We start from the raw sequence: 12543 nt of genomic DNA, 5'->3' as shown, positions 1-12543 counted from the left end.
GAAGTCGGGGCTACTCTAGGCATTGGGCATTTTGTCTGCTTAACTCATATAATCTCCCAAGTATGATTAGTCTCATTTTACCAAAAAGAGAACTAAGGCAGGTAAAGCAGATTGCCCAGGGTCACACGGCCAGTAAGTGGTGGGGTAGGCCTTCTTTCTGCCTTCCAGACACACTGTACTATTTCCCTCCTGAAATAACCCCAAGCTTGGCAAGGATCCTGTTTGCAGCTCTCCCAGGCCCAGAGTGTCAGGAATGTGACCCTGTGCAACAGCAACCTCTCAGGGTCAAGGCACAGGGGGGCTGGGCCAGAGGTTGAACAAATAGAGCAGCAGGAAAGGCAGCTCCTCTTCTCTGGTTCCCTCCCTTTCTTTCCCACCGCTCCCTCCCTTTCTCAGGCATCAGAGCAGAGAGCACAGAACCCAGTAAGCCAGGCTCACGGCTACAGGCCCTGCCATGGCTCCCCTTAGGCCCCTTCTAATGCTGGCCCTGCTGGCCTGGGCTGTTCTGGCTGACCAAGGTGCAGGAGGGTGTTGGTGGCCAGTTGGGCTAATGTAGGGTGGGCAAGAGTGGGCCTGTCTTGGCTGTGCCAACTGAAACTCCCTCCCCACAGAGTCATGCAAGGATCGCTGCACCGAGGGCTTCAACCCGGAAAAGAAGTGTCAGTGTGATGAGCTCTGCTCTTACTACCAGAGCTGCTGTTACGACTTCGTGGCTGAGTGCAAGCCCCAAGGTGCGTTCAGAATGGCTGGGTGGGTCTGGGGTCCCCTCTGCAGCCGGAGACTCACACCACCCACTCTGCCTGCAGTGACTCGCGGGGATGTGTTCACTATGGCAGAAGATGAGTACGGGGTTGATGGCATCGATTCGGAGACAGAAAATCCCAGTGTCCACACACGGACAGAGAGCACTCTCATTAACAGTTCCCCACAGCCCCCTGAAAGCATTCCTGAGCAGGGAATTGTTCTGAATCCTGAGGAAAAGGTCCCAGGACCAGAACAGGAGATCCCAGGGCCTGACATGGAGACCCTAAGGCCTGAGAGCAACCATCAAGAAATCTTCGAATCCTCAGCAGAGGAGCTGTGCAGTGGGAAGCCCTTTGATGCCTTCACTGACCTCAAGAATGGTTCCCTCTTTGCCTTCCGAGGTGACTCCAGGGGCAGGTCTCTGGGGCGGGGGTCTGCCCCAGGAACATTCCGTCCCTCACACAGCCTCCTCCACTCTAGGGAAGTACTGCTATGAGCTGGATGAATATGCAGTGAGGCCTGGGTACCCCAAGCTCATCCAAGATGTCTGGGGTATCGAGGGCCCCATTGATGCTGCCTTCACCCGCATCAACTGTCAGGGGAAGACCTACCTCTTCAAGGTGCCGGGCCCAGGGGCTGTGGGTGAGGGTCAAGGGTATCCAGGCAGGAGTTGAGAGCTGTTGTGCCGGGGACCAGGGTGGGCAAGGAGGCTGAATCCCAGCCTTTGGTGTCTGGCTGAAGCTCTGGGAGGTTAAGGAAGCCCAAGGTTCCAGGTCCTGGGTGACAAGTCTAGAACTGAGACTGCTGCCTTGGATGGGGGGACTCTGCCTCCGTGCCCAGCCAGCCACCTCCTCACCTCCCTCCTCCTTCCCTACCCCCTTAGGGAAGTCAGTACTGGCGCTTCGAGGATGGTGTACTGGACCCCGATTACCCCCGCAGCATCTCTGAAGGCTTCACGGGCGTCCCAGACAATGTGGATGCAGCCTTCGCCCTCCCTGCTCACAACTACAATGGACGGGAGCGGGTCTACTTCTTCAAGGGTACTCAGGGGGTAGAGGGGAGAATGAGCAGGCAGTGGAGCAGTCTCAGTTTTGGGGGACTGGCCTAGATGATGCCTATGTCCATCCTCCTTCCACCCTGCCCTGGCCTGGAGCTCCTAACAGCCTCTGGGCTTTCCAGCCTTGCTCATGCCCACCCCTCCCCAGGACAACAGTACTGGGAGTACGAGTTCCAGCAGCAGCCCAGTCGGGAGGAGTGTGACGATAGCTCCCTGTCAACCGTGTTTGAACACTTTGCCATGATGCAGCGGGCCGGCTGGGAGGACATCTTTGAGCTTCTTTTCTGGAACAGACCCTCTGGTATGGAGGGAGGGCAGGTCTTGTTTCCCCTTCAAGAGGGCTGGGATCCCGGAGACAGAGGGAAGGCTGGGCTGGCCAGAAGGGGAAGTGATTGTAGAGCTATCCATCAAAAGCTGTTTGCTCAGGCCAGACTTTGCATCTGTTTTGACCTTTGGGGGGAAGGCTTGCCTCCACCTGGACCCCACACCTTGGACTTTGCCTAGCATGCCCAAGGGCACAGCCAGCAAAAGGAGGGGCTGTGGCTGAGGTAAATAGGGCGGGACATGGTGGAGGGAGGCCAGGGGAAAGGGCATTAAACAGAGTCAGAAAGCCAGGGTGCTGGCCTCTTCCGCTAGCTTGCTGTGTCCTTGGGCACCTGATGAACTACCCTGTAGGGGGCGGGCGGGCGGGGGCGGGGAGGGTCCAGGCTCTCAAGGTTCCCCATTAACCCCTTCCCTGCTACAGGTGGTACCAGACCGCCCCAGTCCATCAGCGAGGACTGGCCTGGTGTGCCCGGGAAAGTGGATGCAGCCATGGCTGGCCGGATCTACATCTCAGGCTCAGCTCCTCGCTCCTCCTTGACCAAGAGCACTAAGTCTAAGCGTCGCAGCCGTAAACGCTACCGATCACGCCGTGGCCGCGCTGGTGGCCACAGCCCCAACTCCCACCGGAAATCCCGTTCAATCTGGCTGTCCTTGCTCTCCAGTGAGGAGAGTGGCCTGGGAACCTACAACTATGATTATGACATGGACTGGCTTGTGCCTCCCAAATGTGAGCCCATCCAGAGCGTCTACTTCTTCTCAGGAGGTAGGCGCCCCTGCCACCCCTGTAGCGGGTTCAGCAGTGGCCCGCCCTGCTCTCTCTAGTTCCCATGAGCTGAACTCGGCCCTTGAGCAGTGACTCCGGAAAGCCAGGCCAGGAGTCCTGGCCTGCATTGTGATGTTCACTTACCCTCCCAGGGGAGACTGGGTTTTAGGGCAGGCGTGGGCAGGGCCAGGCTGGGCCTCACTCACTCTCCCCCAACCTCTCTTCCAGACAAGTACTACCGAGTCAACCTTCGCACACAGCGAGTGGATACTGTAAGCCCGCCCTACCCACGGAACATCGCCCAGTACTGGTTGGGCTGCCCAGCCCCTGATCACCAGTAGGAGTCGGAGCCCATATATCTGGGCCCTCCGCTGCTTCCTTCTCTAACCTCCTCCTCCCAGCTCAATAAAGATCCCTTGGCGCTGAGTTTAAGATTGCTGTCCTGACTGGGGTAGACAGGAAGGAGGCAAGGCTCTGCCTGGGTAAGGGAGGCGAAGCTGGGCTGTTAGGGTGGCTTGGAGAGAAGAGCCTTCCTCTGTCCAGCCCATGTTTGGCTCAGGGCCTCCTAATGAACCACAAAGCTGTGGGCTGGAGAAGGCCTCGTGGGTGCTAGCCCTCCTCCTGAGCTAAGCAGCCCCTAACAACCCACCAGTAGCTAAGCAGGAGCTCGGATGATGATAGGAGTCACCAAGCGCCCCCTCTCAGCCCTGGGCTTGCTTTACCTCTTGGAGTTGACCCCTAGGGTCTTGGAGGACAGAGAAGGGGTGAAGGGGATGGGCTTCTGGTTCAGTTTTCTGGTCATCTTGAGCCTGAAATGTGGTTATCTCAGAAGACCTGAGTCCCTAGGGAACTGGTCACTGGTGACCCCTAGTGACCCCTAGTGACCTGGCTCCCCTAGTGACCCCCCATCTGTGAGGACTCTGCCTGGGGTTTGGGTGCAGGGCACTGAGGTTAGGAGAGATAGGAAAGGCAGGGACCCAAAGGAAATTCAAATGTTCCTACATCTCTTAGTAAGTGGCCCAGAAGATTTCCAAGGACCAGTGCGCTGTATATACAAATATCTTCCTTAAAACCCCTCAGTTGTACCTGTGGAACCTCCTCTGATTTCAGGTTCCTGGACTCTAGGAAGCCCACCTGGGCTTTTGAGGGGCCAGAGAGAAAGGGTTAGATGAAAACAAAGCTCTAAAGCAGACCTGAGGGAGATCTGGTGGTGACAGCTGCTTCCCAGCCCTGCTGCTGTCCCATCATCCTCTGCACCCTGCCCAGCCTCAGCAGGTACTTCTCCCATATCCTGGAGAAAGGGAATCCTTTCTGCTTTTTGGAGGCTTCAGAACTAAGTTACAGGCCAGCATCCAGGATGTGTGGAACAAGGATGACGGCTGATTTGTACACTTGGGCAAGTTCAGGCAGCATGGCCCACTTCCAGGAAGGCCTGGATTCTATTTACTCTCGATGGAAAACCCCAGCCCAGCAGTGCCTGGACTGGACTGGAGAAGGCAGACAGGCATCAGGATTAGGATCAGGTACCGACAGACCAGGTCTGTTCAGTTGTTGGAGTCTCCTCTGCTGCCCCCTCTGGAAATTGACAAAGGACTCCTATGGAGCCCAGTCCTCAGCTGGGGGACAGGACTGCACCCACTCTCCCCTGAAGGCAGCCAGCACCTTCAGGGCTGAAGTCCTGGGAACACTGCAGAGAGGGATTTCTTTGGCTTCCTGGAAGAAGCCCTGGGAGAATTTTTATGAAGTACCCGGATTTCAGACACAGACGGCCAAACTGTGCAGTTCAAGGAGTGGGGCTGGGACCAGCTTCCTTTGTGGAGCCCTGGAGGAGCAGGGGCCCCAAAACTTGTGCCCCACCTATACCCTGCCAAGCTCCAACACTGCCCCTGGCCACCTGTGTCTCCTCAAGCTGGATGATAAACCTCTATGCTCCTGGAGGTGGAGCCAGCCCTCTGAGCAGGATAAAACCCCAATCAGAGGAGTCTGGTGTGGGCACAGCCTGGGAATGGCCCTCTGGCTCCTCACTCTCTGCCAGCTCCATGGCCAACCCTGTGGATGCATCGCCAACAGGTGATCTGATGGGAAAAGGGCTGGCAGGGAAGGATGTAAGGGAGGGTATGATGGGGGAAATTTGGGCAGGCAGCAGATGCTTCAGGGTCTCTTGAGGGCTTTGAGGTTGGGGTGGAGGCTCTTGAAGCGAGTCCTGGCTTGATCTCCACCTCGGCCCACAGGCCATGCCAGTGGGTTGGGTCCCCACCGGAGAAAGCGGACCACCTTCAGCAGAGGACAGCTGCTGGAGTTGGAGCGGGTGTTTGCAGCACGGCCCTACCCTGACATTGGCACCCGTGAGCATCTGGCCCAGGTCACCTGCCTTCCTGAGGCCAAGATACAGGTGAGCTGTGACCCCCCTCAGGGTGGGGATACTCTCACACAGCCAGCTTCTGGGCTTGACCCACAGCTCCTTCTGAGTATCCTGCCTCCAAGTTCTGCTTTCCCTGTGCTTGGGGGGAGGGGATACTGGAGCCAAAAGAGACCTCTTCTTCTTCCCTTCCCAGGTGTGGTTCCAGAACCGGCGGGCCAAGAGAATCAAGAACAGGAAGCCAGGAGGCCTAAACTCCAGGCCTGAGCCCCCCCAGAGACCCTGTTCTCTTTCAGATGCCCTCCAGCAGTCTCAGGAGCCCCAAACACTAGGCCAGCTTCCACTCTCCAGCAGCACAGCTCAGTGCACCTCAGGGTGTCGACATGCCTCCTGTCCGGCTCCTGGCTTGGGTCCAGGGCAGGGCTGGGTGGGGGCTAAAGCTGTAGCTCCTTGGGGACCAGCTGGGGCTTCAGGGGTCCATCTTTCTTCAGAGCAAACTACTCCCCAGACCTCACTGGGCAGCCTGTCTGAACTCATCTATGCCTCGGCCATTGTCACCAACCTGGACCACTCCTAATCTAGGTCAGAACTTGCAAACCCCCACCTCTAGCTCCTGTAGCCCACCTGCCCCTTGAGCTGAAACACATCACCCTCTTCTTTTACACAAGGGCATTCTCTTATGGGGAGAAAGTTTAGTTCAGGGATCCCTCCCTTCCACTGTCCTCCAGGCCAGCCTAGATGCGGGACCTATGGAGTAAATGGGACCTGGCTCCTGCTTCCCAGCACCCTGCACCTCCTGAGGCATATGCCCATTGTCTTGGCAGGAGAGACCTTCAGAGGGATGAGGTATGGGGCCACATTTTCCCCCTGTCCTGCCAGGCCCGGCCCCCAACTCTTCTCACCCAAGCAGAAGACACCTCCTCCCTCTAAAGGAAAATGGGCAGGAAGCTGCCTCTCACCTTCAGGCCAGCACCTCACTGCTGTGAGCTAGGGGAGGAGAGTGTGCTGGTCCTAATTCTAGACTGCAAGGGACCAACCCTTTCATAGTCGAGGGTCTCTCCTGACCTCCTACCACCTGGACAAATTAATCAGAACCATGAATCTGAAGAAGAAGCGATATTAAAGTAATAAAGTAGAAACAGGAGCTTGTAGTTTACATTGATTTAATTTTCATAAAGATCAGATCAGTTGCCCTCTGATCTGGGGGTGTGGAGAGAACCTGACAGATTCGAACAGGGTAGGGTGGTGTGTGCACGGCAGCGTTGGGTTTTGCTATCACTGTCATCTGTAATACCAACTAATCTCCAAATAAAACCCAAACTCTGTACCTTAATCTGGATTGTTGTGTGATACAAACGAACAGGGACGAGAAGGCCCTTTGCTTGTGAAATTTATCTCCATCACCTAATCTCTAAATGGGCCAAGTTCCACAGATTCTGGTGGGGGAGGTATTACCCAGGTTTCTGCTGGGATTAGTTAAGAGGGACAGTTAACTGAAGGGCTTAGGGCTCTCACTGACAGACTCTGGGGAGGTGGGAACCTCTGCTGGCAACTCCTGCCCTGACCCTACTGGTTTCAGGACAATCTGGCTGCCTCCTGTTCTGGAGCTGCTCTGCAATCCTGGCATTGCTAAGTAACCTTGCAACTCTCTCAGTCTATGAGCCTGAAGATGGGGATGATAATACTTGTCTCCTCTCTGTTTTGGAAATGAGAGCCAGGAATCTCCACAAAGCTTTTAAAACTTAATTTTAAAACAGTTTAGGTTGCCCGGCTGGCATGGCTTAGTGGTTGAGCACCAACCTATGAACCAAAAATCTGAGGTTCGATTCCTAGTCAGGGCACATGCCTGGGATTTTGGGTTCAATCCCCAGTGTGGGGCGTGCAGGAGGCAGCTAATCAATGATTCTCTCTCATCACTGATGTTTCTACCTCTCCCCCCTACTCTCCCTTCCTCTCTGTAATCAATATAAATATTAAAAAAACAAAAAACAGTTTAGGTTGCTAGAAACGCTGTAAAATGCCACCTACATTTTTCTCCTGTTTTCATTCCTGCCAACCAAATACAGAGATCCTAGGATTTTTCAATGTGATCTATGGTGAACAGAAGGGCCTAAAACCTCCTCCTCTCTCATGTAGAATACTGCGATGACAGGCTCAGACTTGTTATAACTGGCAAACATTGTTGAGGGAATGTCTACTCAGCCAATGAGTATATAATTTCTAAAAATAGAGGAATGCCTGGGGACGGGGTGGGGGGAGACCGCTGGAGCTTATGCAGTGAACAAATGGAAACATGGACTCTACCATTAGGAGCAGACTCTGCACAATTTTCAGAACTATAAAAATCTTTGGGCTTTTGTGTTTTCACAGATTTGAAATAAAAGTACACTGAATACAATAAATATTTATTATGCTTTATACAGATTCTATCATCACACCACTAATCTAAGTTCCAGAAGTTTAATATTACACAGAGACTTCAGGACCATCTAGGAGTCTTTGGCTCCATTTATCAGAGGAAGGAACAAAGTAGATCATTTGATCTCTCTCGGCCTCAGTTTTGTCATCTGGAAAAGGGGCCTAAGACCATTTCCTTTTCTAACCTCCAGGACTATTGTAAAGACCAAAAACAACTATGTAAAACAATTAATCAACTGTGAGCATTTACATATTATTTTTCACACTCACCCAAACATGTTTAAGAACCCCACAGAAAACACCTTGTATTAGGCTCACATATAAAAATATGTATACATATTCATGTGTATGTTTATTCATAGTTAAATCTGAAAATCATCCCTGTCCCTCCCTTTACTAGTTGAGGCAATCTCACAGTAGGCATACTCTCCCCACAAACACAAACAAATACAAGGGATTTTGCAATTAAAAGCAGAAACACTGTTTTGCGACCTGAATTGTTTTCATTTTTGGAGACAGAACAAAAGGTGATGAGAAGACAGGAAGTTTAAGAAGGGCTGGTGGGTGGTAGAGACAGGCAGAAGCATATAGAAACCCTAACAAAGACAAGCAGAGGGAAGAAAATGTAGATAGAAACTAAGATTCCAAAAAATAGCTGCCTTACATCCAGTTCCGCCATTCTGTACAGACCCATCTTCCTCCTCTTCTTGTTTTATGTCCTCCGATCAGTTCTTCCCCATAACCTGGAGAAAGGGAATCCTTTCTGCTTTTTGGTAGGCTTCAGAACTAAGTTACAGGCCAGCATCCAGGATGTGGATCAGGAACCGACAGACCAGTTCTGTTCAGTTGTCGGAGTCTCCTCCTACTGTCCCCTCTGGCAACTGACAGAGGATGAGGCTGCCCACAGAAATAGCAGGTAGCAGGGGCGTGGCCCTGACTGACTAGAGCTGAGTACAAAGAACCTGATGGATTGACTGAGAGTCAGTATTTGGCAGCTGGGGGCCTGGAGCCCCTCCAAATCGTCTCCAGACTTTGATGATGAAGCACCAGTTATATCTCTCCCAACTCGCCTTCCATCACCCGCACCATGACATACAGCTCAGCCAGACCCACCACAGAGGCGACAATCACTGCAGCCAGTATCCGCTGGGGAGGGAAAGGACCAGGCTCAGGGGGTGAAGACCAGCCACCAGCCCTGCAGCCTCCAACACCTCTAATAAGGATGAAGAGAACCCCAACCCAGCCCATAAGTTGGGGGGAAAGGAAGAAATGAGGATCTGAATTCTCCAGAGGTTATTAACCACTCCCAAGACTATTAAGCTCAAATGCTCCTCTTTTTTTTTCTTCTATATTGATTAAGGCGGCGGTTCTCAACCTGTGGGTCGCGACCCCTTTGGAGGTCGAACGACCCTTTCACAGGGGTCACCTAAGATCATCCTGCATATCAGATATTTACATTATGATTCATAACAGTAGCAACATCAGTTATGAAGTAGCAACGAAAATAATTTTATGGTTGGGTCACAACATGAGGAACTGCATTTAAAGGGCCAGAAAGTTGAGAACCACTGGATTAAGGTATTACACATGTGTCCTTATCCCCCCGTTGTCTCCCCACGCCCATCCCGCTCATGCCCTCACCCCCTTGGTGTCCGTGTCCATTAGTTAGGCTTATATGCTTGCATACAAGTCCTCTGGTTGATCTCTGCCCCTTACCCCCACCCTCCCCTACCTTCCCTCTGAGGTTTGATGGTCTGATAGATGCTTCTCTGTCTCTGGACCTGTTTTTGTTCATCAGTTTATGTTGTTCATTATATTCCACAAATGAGTGAGATCATGTGATATTTATCTTTCTCTGACTGGCTTAGCAAACGCTCCTCTTGTTTACTGCACAAATATTTATTCATTGCCTAACTTATGCAAGGCACTTTCACATACATCCTCCCTTTCCCACTAACACCCGCACCTGGAGCACCCTACCCTGCCCAGTGCTTACTCACCGAGGCCATTTCTGTGAAGATATACTGGCTTCCAAGGTAAGTGCAGACAAAGGCGGCTGCCACCGTGACAATGAAGTTGAAGATGGTGATGACCACAGCCTTCACTGACCTCACTTTGGGGAGGAACCCAGGAAAGAAACCTTTAGCTCAGCATCCTCCAGGAGGTCCTCCTATCTCTATAGCTGCCTCCCCCATCTACTGGGTCTCCCTTAACCAGCAAACCTGAATAGCTCAGGCTTAACCCCAGAGTACTGGGATGGGAAGGAGTATCATGGCTGAGCCCTCGCAGGGAGAGACTTTAGCACCTAATATCTTAGTCTCTCACCTTCCTTGCCCAGGTCACTTAGAATCCCACCATGCCTTGAATCCTGGAAAAAAGAAAAAACAAATGATTTCAGAATGGAAGCAGATCAGGGGCAGCCCAGAGAGTAGCCATTTGTTAGTCTGGGCTCAGCCCTTTTTAATTCCCCGAAGCATTGTAACTCTTTCTTATGCATGGATTCTTTTGTCTATGACCAGTTGGATTCTTTTCTGGACCACAGATCAAGCATTTCAAAGAAAGGACACAGGCTCCCAGTATTCGTCTACCCCTCGACTGTTCTGGGGCAGGAGCACGCCAGAGAACAGTAGGGAGCCCTGCTGGAAGAAAGGCTCCAATGCTCATTCCCATCTCTACAACCTTGAAGAATCAGTCACCATCTAAGCCCAGAGTCTCAGTGAATAAGTTGGGAATTATATTTGGTTTTTATGTAACACAGAGCTGCTCTCGTCCCTGAAGAGTATACAGACTATGTTGCTTCTTTCCTCTGTGCCTCTTCCCAGTGCAGGGCCCTGCTTTCTGGGGCTACTCAAGTCCATGTATTGAAGAGCAGGCCCTTACCTGACAGGTGACATTGCGGGTGATCCGCTTATATTCGTCATTGGCCAGCTGTATCTTAATTTTCTCCAGACGGGCAACTAGCTCTGGGTTCTAAGGCAGGAAAATCAAATGAGAAGAATGACATTCCCAGCTTGCTAGAAAACATGTCACAGTCATTGGTTTCAGGGGGCAAAGCACTGCTCAGGGTACTAGGAGACCCACGTACCAGTTCCGCCTCCATTGCTTTGGAAACTTTTAGGTCAAACATGGAGGACCAATATCTGGTTCCCCCACCCCAGCTCCCAAGGATTTAAAAGACAAGTTTTTGAACTCAAAAGTTGACCTATAAACCTGGCTGTATCACAGATAAGCTCAATTCAGCCAATATCCACTGTCACAAATATACCCCGTACATACCCTAGGAGGCTTCACCACCTCTGGGAGATAGATTTCACTGCCTTCTAGGAGCTCATGAAGGTACAGTGTGGAATCTGGGAAGAAAAAGATTTCCACAAACAGAATGATCCATAGAGCTGAGCTCGAAGGATTAAGATCAGAGAAGGATCTAGTCTTTCCCCTAAAATAAAGCATGGCCATTCCTATACCAATTCACCTCCAAGACCATTTTCAACTGGGAAGAATATAAGACAATTCCACATAATCATCTCCTACTGCTGCACAGCTGCGTTTAACTGTCAGCTCTCAGTTACCCTGGCCATGTCACTGCTAACCCGTAAGCCATTTACATTTGCCTGTAGGTGAAGTCATTTCTGTGGCCACCACAGAACTGCCCCAATGAAGTTAGTCACAGTGGTGTGGACTACTCAGAGAAGAGGATCTCTAAGGTCCTTTCAGTTCCAACAGTCAAGCAGTCTATCCTTTGTACTTCCGGGGAGGCAATGTTCATTTTAGCAAAAGACCTTACAGGCCAGTGTGTCCTATTTCCTCCCTTTACAGTGAAGGAAACTGAGGTCCAAGGAAGAGAAATGACTCCTCCCATGGGAGTCAGTGGCAGAGCTCGGACTAGGGCTCAGGTGCCAGTTCAGACCTTCCCACACAGCTGTCTATCATCCTATCTAAAGTCAGATGTGCCTGGCCGGTGTTTCTAAGTGGTTAGAGCACCAGCCTGCAGCCTGGAGGGTCTCGGGTTGGATTTCTGGTCAAGGGCACGTAGGTGGGTCCCAGTCGGGGCGCCTGGGAGAAGGCGACCAAACAATTGATGTTTCTCCCTCACATCGATGGTTCTCTCTTTCCCTCCCTTCCTCTAAAAATCAATGGGAAAAATATCTTCGGATGAGGATTAACAACAACAACAAAAAAGAGTCCGATTTGACGACTTTTACTTCTGAGATGGAAAGAAATCCAGGCTCGCAAACAGGACAAGCTCACTGTGCTTACGGTGGCTTAAAAGAAACTGAACCTGTGACATGGTACTGGGTCGGGACTTGGGACTTTTTCAAAGGTCAGGTGGGCCTCCTTGGGCCCGGAAGTGAAGTGGAGACTCTGCAGAAAGCAGAAACCGCACAAGTGCATGTTGCCATCCAGTAGGAACTCCGACGGAAGTTGTGAGGGAGTAAGTCGCCCTGGGATTTAATGATAAGGTGAGTCCTGGCTTGGCTCGGTGACCGCTCCGCGGGCGAAGGAGCGTGATGGCTAAAGATGCTTGACGTGCGATCAAGGCCTCAAGAGGGAACAGGCTCTGGAGGAAAGGAGGCGACTCCGGACTGGAGAGTGGGCCTCACCCCGTTCTCTCAGGTGCTGGTGCAGGTCCCGGACCAGGCGGAAGGGAACCAGGCGTGCGGGACCCCGGGGGCGGTCGCCGCCCTTGTGCTTCTTCTCCACGGCGGCCTCCAGCTCCGCGCGCAGCTTGCGTGGAAGCTGCTCGGGCTCCAGCTCCCCGCCGGGGGCCAAGGCGCGCACCAGCCGCTCGCCGGCAATCAAGTAAGACGCCATTTCTGGCCCGCTCTACGGTCACGTGACCCCCCCCAGGCGGGACTTCCGCCAGCCGTGCGCCGGAAG

General features: G+C 52.4%; 3 protein-coding genes across 4 annotated transcripts; 2 read left to right on the top strand and 1 right to left on the bottom strand.

Moving 5' to 3' along the window:
• Nucleotides 1–349: 349 nt before the first annotated feature.
• On the top strand, nt 350–3314 carry VTN (vitronectin). The gene is made up of 8 exons (XM_036341972.1): nt 350–518; nt 612–731; nt 807–1145; nt 1225–1364; nt 1628–1784; nt 1950–2102; nt 2547–2888; nt 3117–3314. Exons 1-8 carry the CDS (start codon nt 455–457, stop codon nt 3227–3229), a joined length of 1428 nt encoding a protein of 475 aa, XP_036197865.1. The 5' UTR covers nt 350–454; the 3' UTR covers nt 3230–3314.
• A 133-nt stretch (nt 3315–3447) lies between these two features.
• SEBOX (SEBOX homeobox) lies at nt 3448–6537 on the top strand. The gene is made up of 3 exons (XM_036341974.1): nt 3448–4958; nt 5120–5280; nt 5444–6537. The coding sequence occupies exons 1-3, from the start codon at nt 4628–4630 to the stop codon at nt 5822–5824; spliced, it is 873 nt and encodes a 290-aa protein (XP_036197867.1). The 5' UTR covers nt 3448–4627; the 3' UTR covers nt 5825–6537.
• A 1094-nt stretch (nt 6538–7631) lies between these two features.
• Nucleotides 7632–12504, bottom strand: TMEM199 (transmembrane protein 199). Of its 2 annotated transcripts, none has more exons than XM_036341799.1 (6): nt 12267–12504; nt 10942–11015; nt 10546–10635; nt 9991–10033; nt 9666–9778; nt 7632–8811 (listed from the first exon to the last, which is right to left on the bottom strand). In XM_036341799.1, exons 1-6 carry the CDS (start codon nt 12475–12477, stop codon nt 8716–8718), a joined length of 627 nt encoding a protein of 208 aa, XP_036197692.1. In that variant the 5' UTR covers nt 12478–12504; the 3' UTR covers nt 7632–8715. The 2 variants fall into 2 exon arrangements, with proteins under 2 accessions (XP_036197692.1, XP_036197693.1); XM_036341800.1 differs by having other exon boundaries at nt 7632–8408.
• Nucleotides 12505–12543: the final 39 nt, after the last annotated feature.

Source organism: Myotis myotis, unplaced genomic scaffold (genome assembly GCF_014108235.1).
Source record: "Myotis myotis isolate mMyoMyo1 unplaced genomic scaffold, mMyoMyo1.p scaffold_m19_p_17, whole genome shotgun sequence".
NCBI classification, from domain to species: domain Eukaryota; kingdom Metazoa; phylum Chordata; class Mammalia; order Chiroptera; family Vespertilionidae; genus Myotis; species Myotis myotis.
The sequence above is the reverse complement of the archived record's forward strand: the minus strand, read 5'-3'. Positions and strand labels throughout refer to the sequence as shown.

Excerpts from the sequence above, each read along its gene's own strand:
- TMEM199 (XM_036341799.1), bottom strand. The coding sequence starts at position 12,477 with ATGGCGTCTTACTTGATTGCCGGCGAGCGGCTGGTGCGCGCCTTGGCC. Across the intron at positions 10,034-10,545 it reads CCCGCAATGTCACCTGTCAG|GATTCAAGGCATGGTGGGAT; the intron begins GTAAGGGCCTGC and ends TCTTTTTTCCAG. Across the intron at positions 9,779-9,990 it reads AAGTGACCTGGGCAAGGAAG|TGAGGTCAGTGAAGGCTGTG; the intron begins GTGAGAGACTAA and ends TCCTCCCCAAAG.
- VTN (XM_036341972.1), top strand. The coding sequence starts at position 455 with ATGGCTCCCCTTAGGCCCCTTCTAATGCTGGCCCTGCTGGCCTGGGCT. Across the intron at positions 519-611 it reads GGCTGTTCTGGCTGACCAAG|AGTCATGCAAGGATCGCTGC; the intron begins GTGCAGGAGGGT and ends CCCTCCCCACAG. Across the intron at positions 732-806 it reads GGCTGAGTGCAAGCCCCAAG|TGACTCGCGGGGATGTGTTC; the intron begins GTGCGTTCAGAA and ends CTCTGCCTGCAG.
- SEBOX (XM_036341974.1), top strand. The coding sequence starts at position 4,628 with ATGAAGTACCCGGATTTCAGACACAGACGGCCAAACTGTGCAGTTCAA. Across the intron at positions 4,959-5,119 it reads TGTGGATGCATCGCCAACAG|GCCATGCCAGTGGGTTGGGT; the intron begins GTGATCTGATGG and ends CTCGGCCCACAG. Across the intron at positions 5,281-5,443 it reads TTCCTGAGGCCAAGATACAG|GTGTGGTTCCAGAACCGGCG; the intron begins GTGAGCTGTGAC and ends TTCCCTTCCCAG.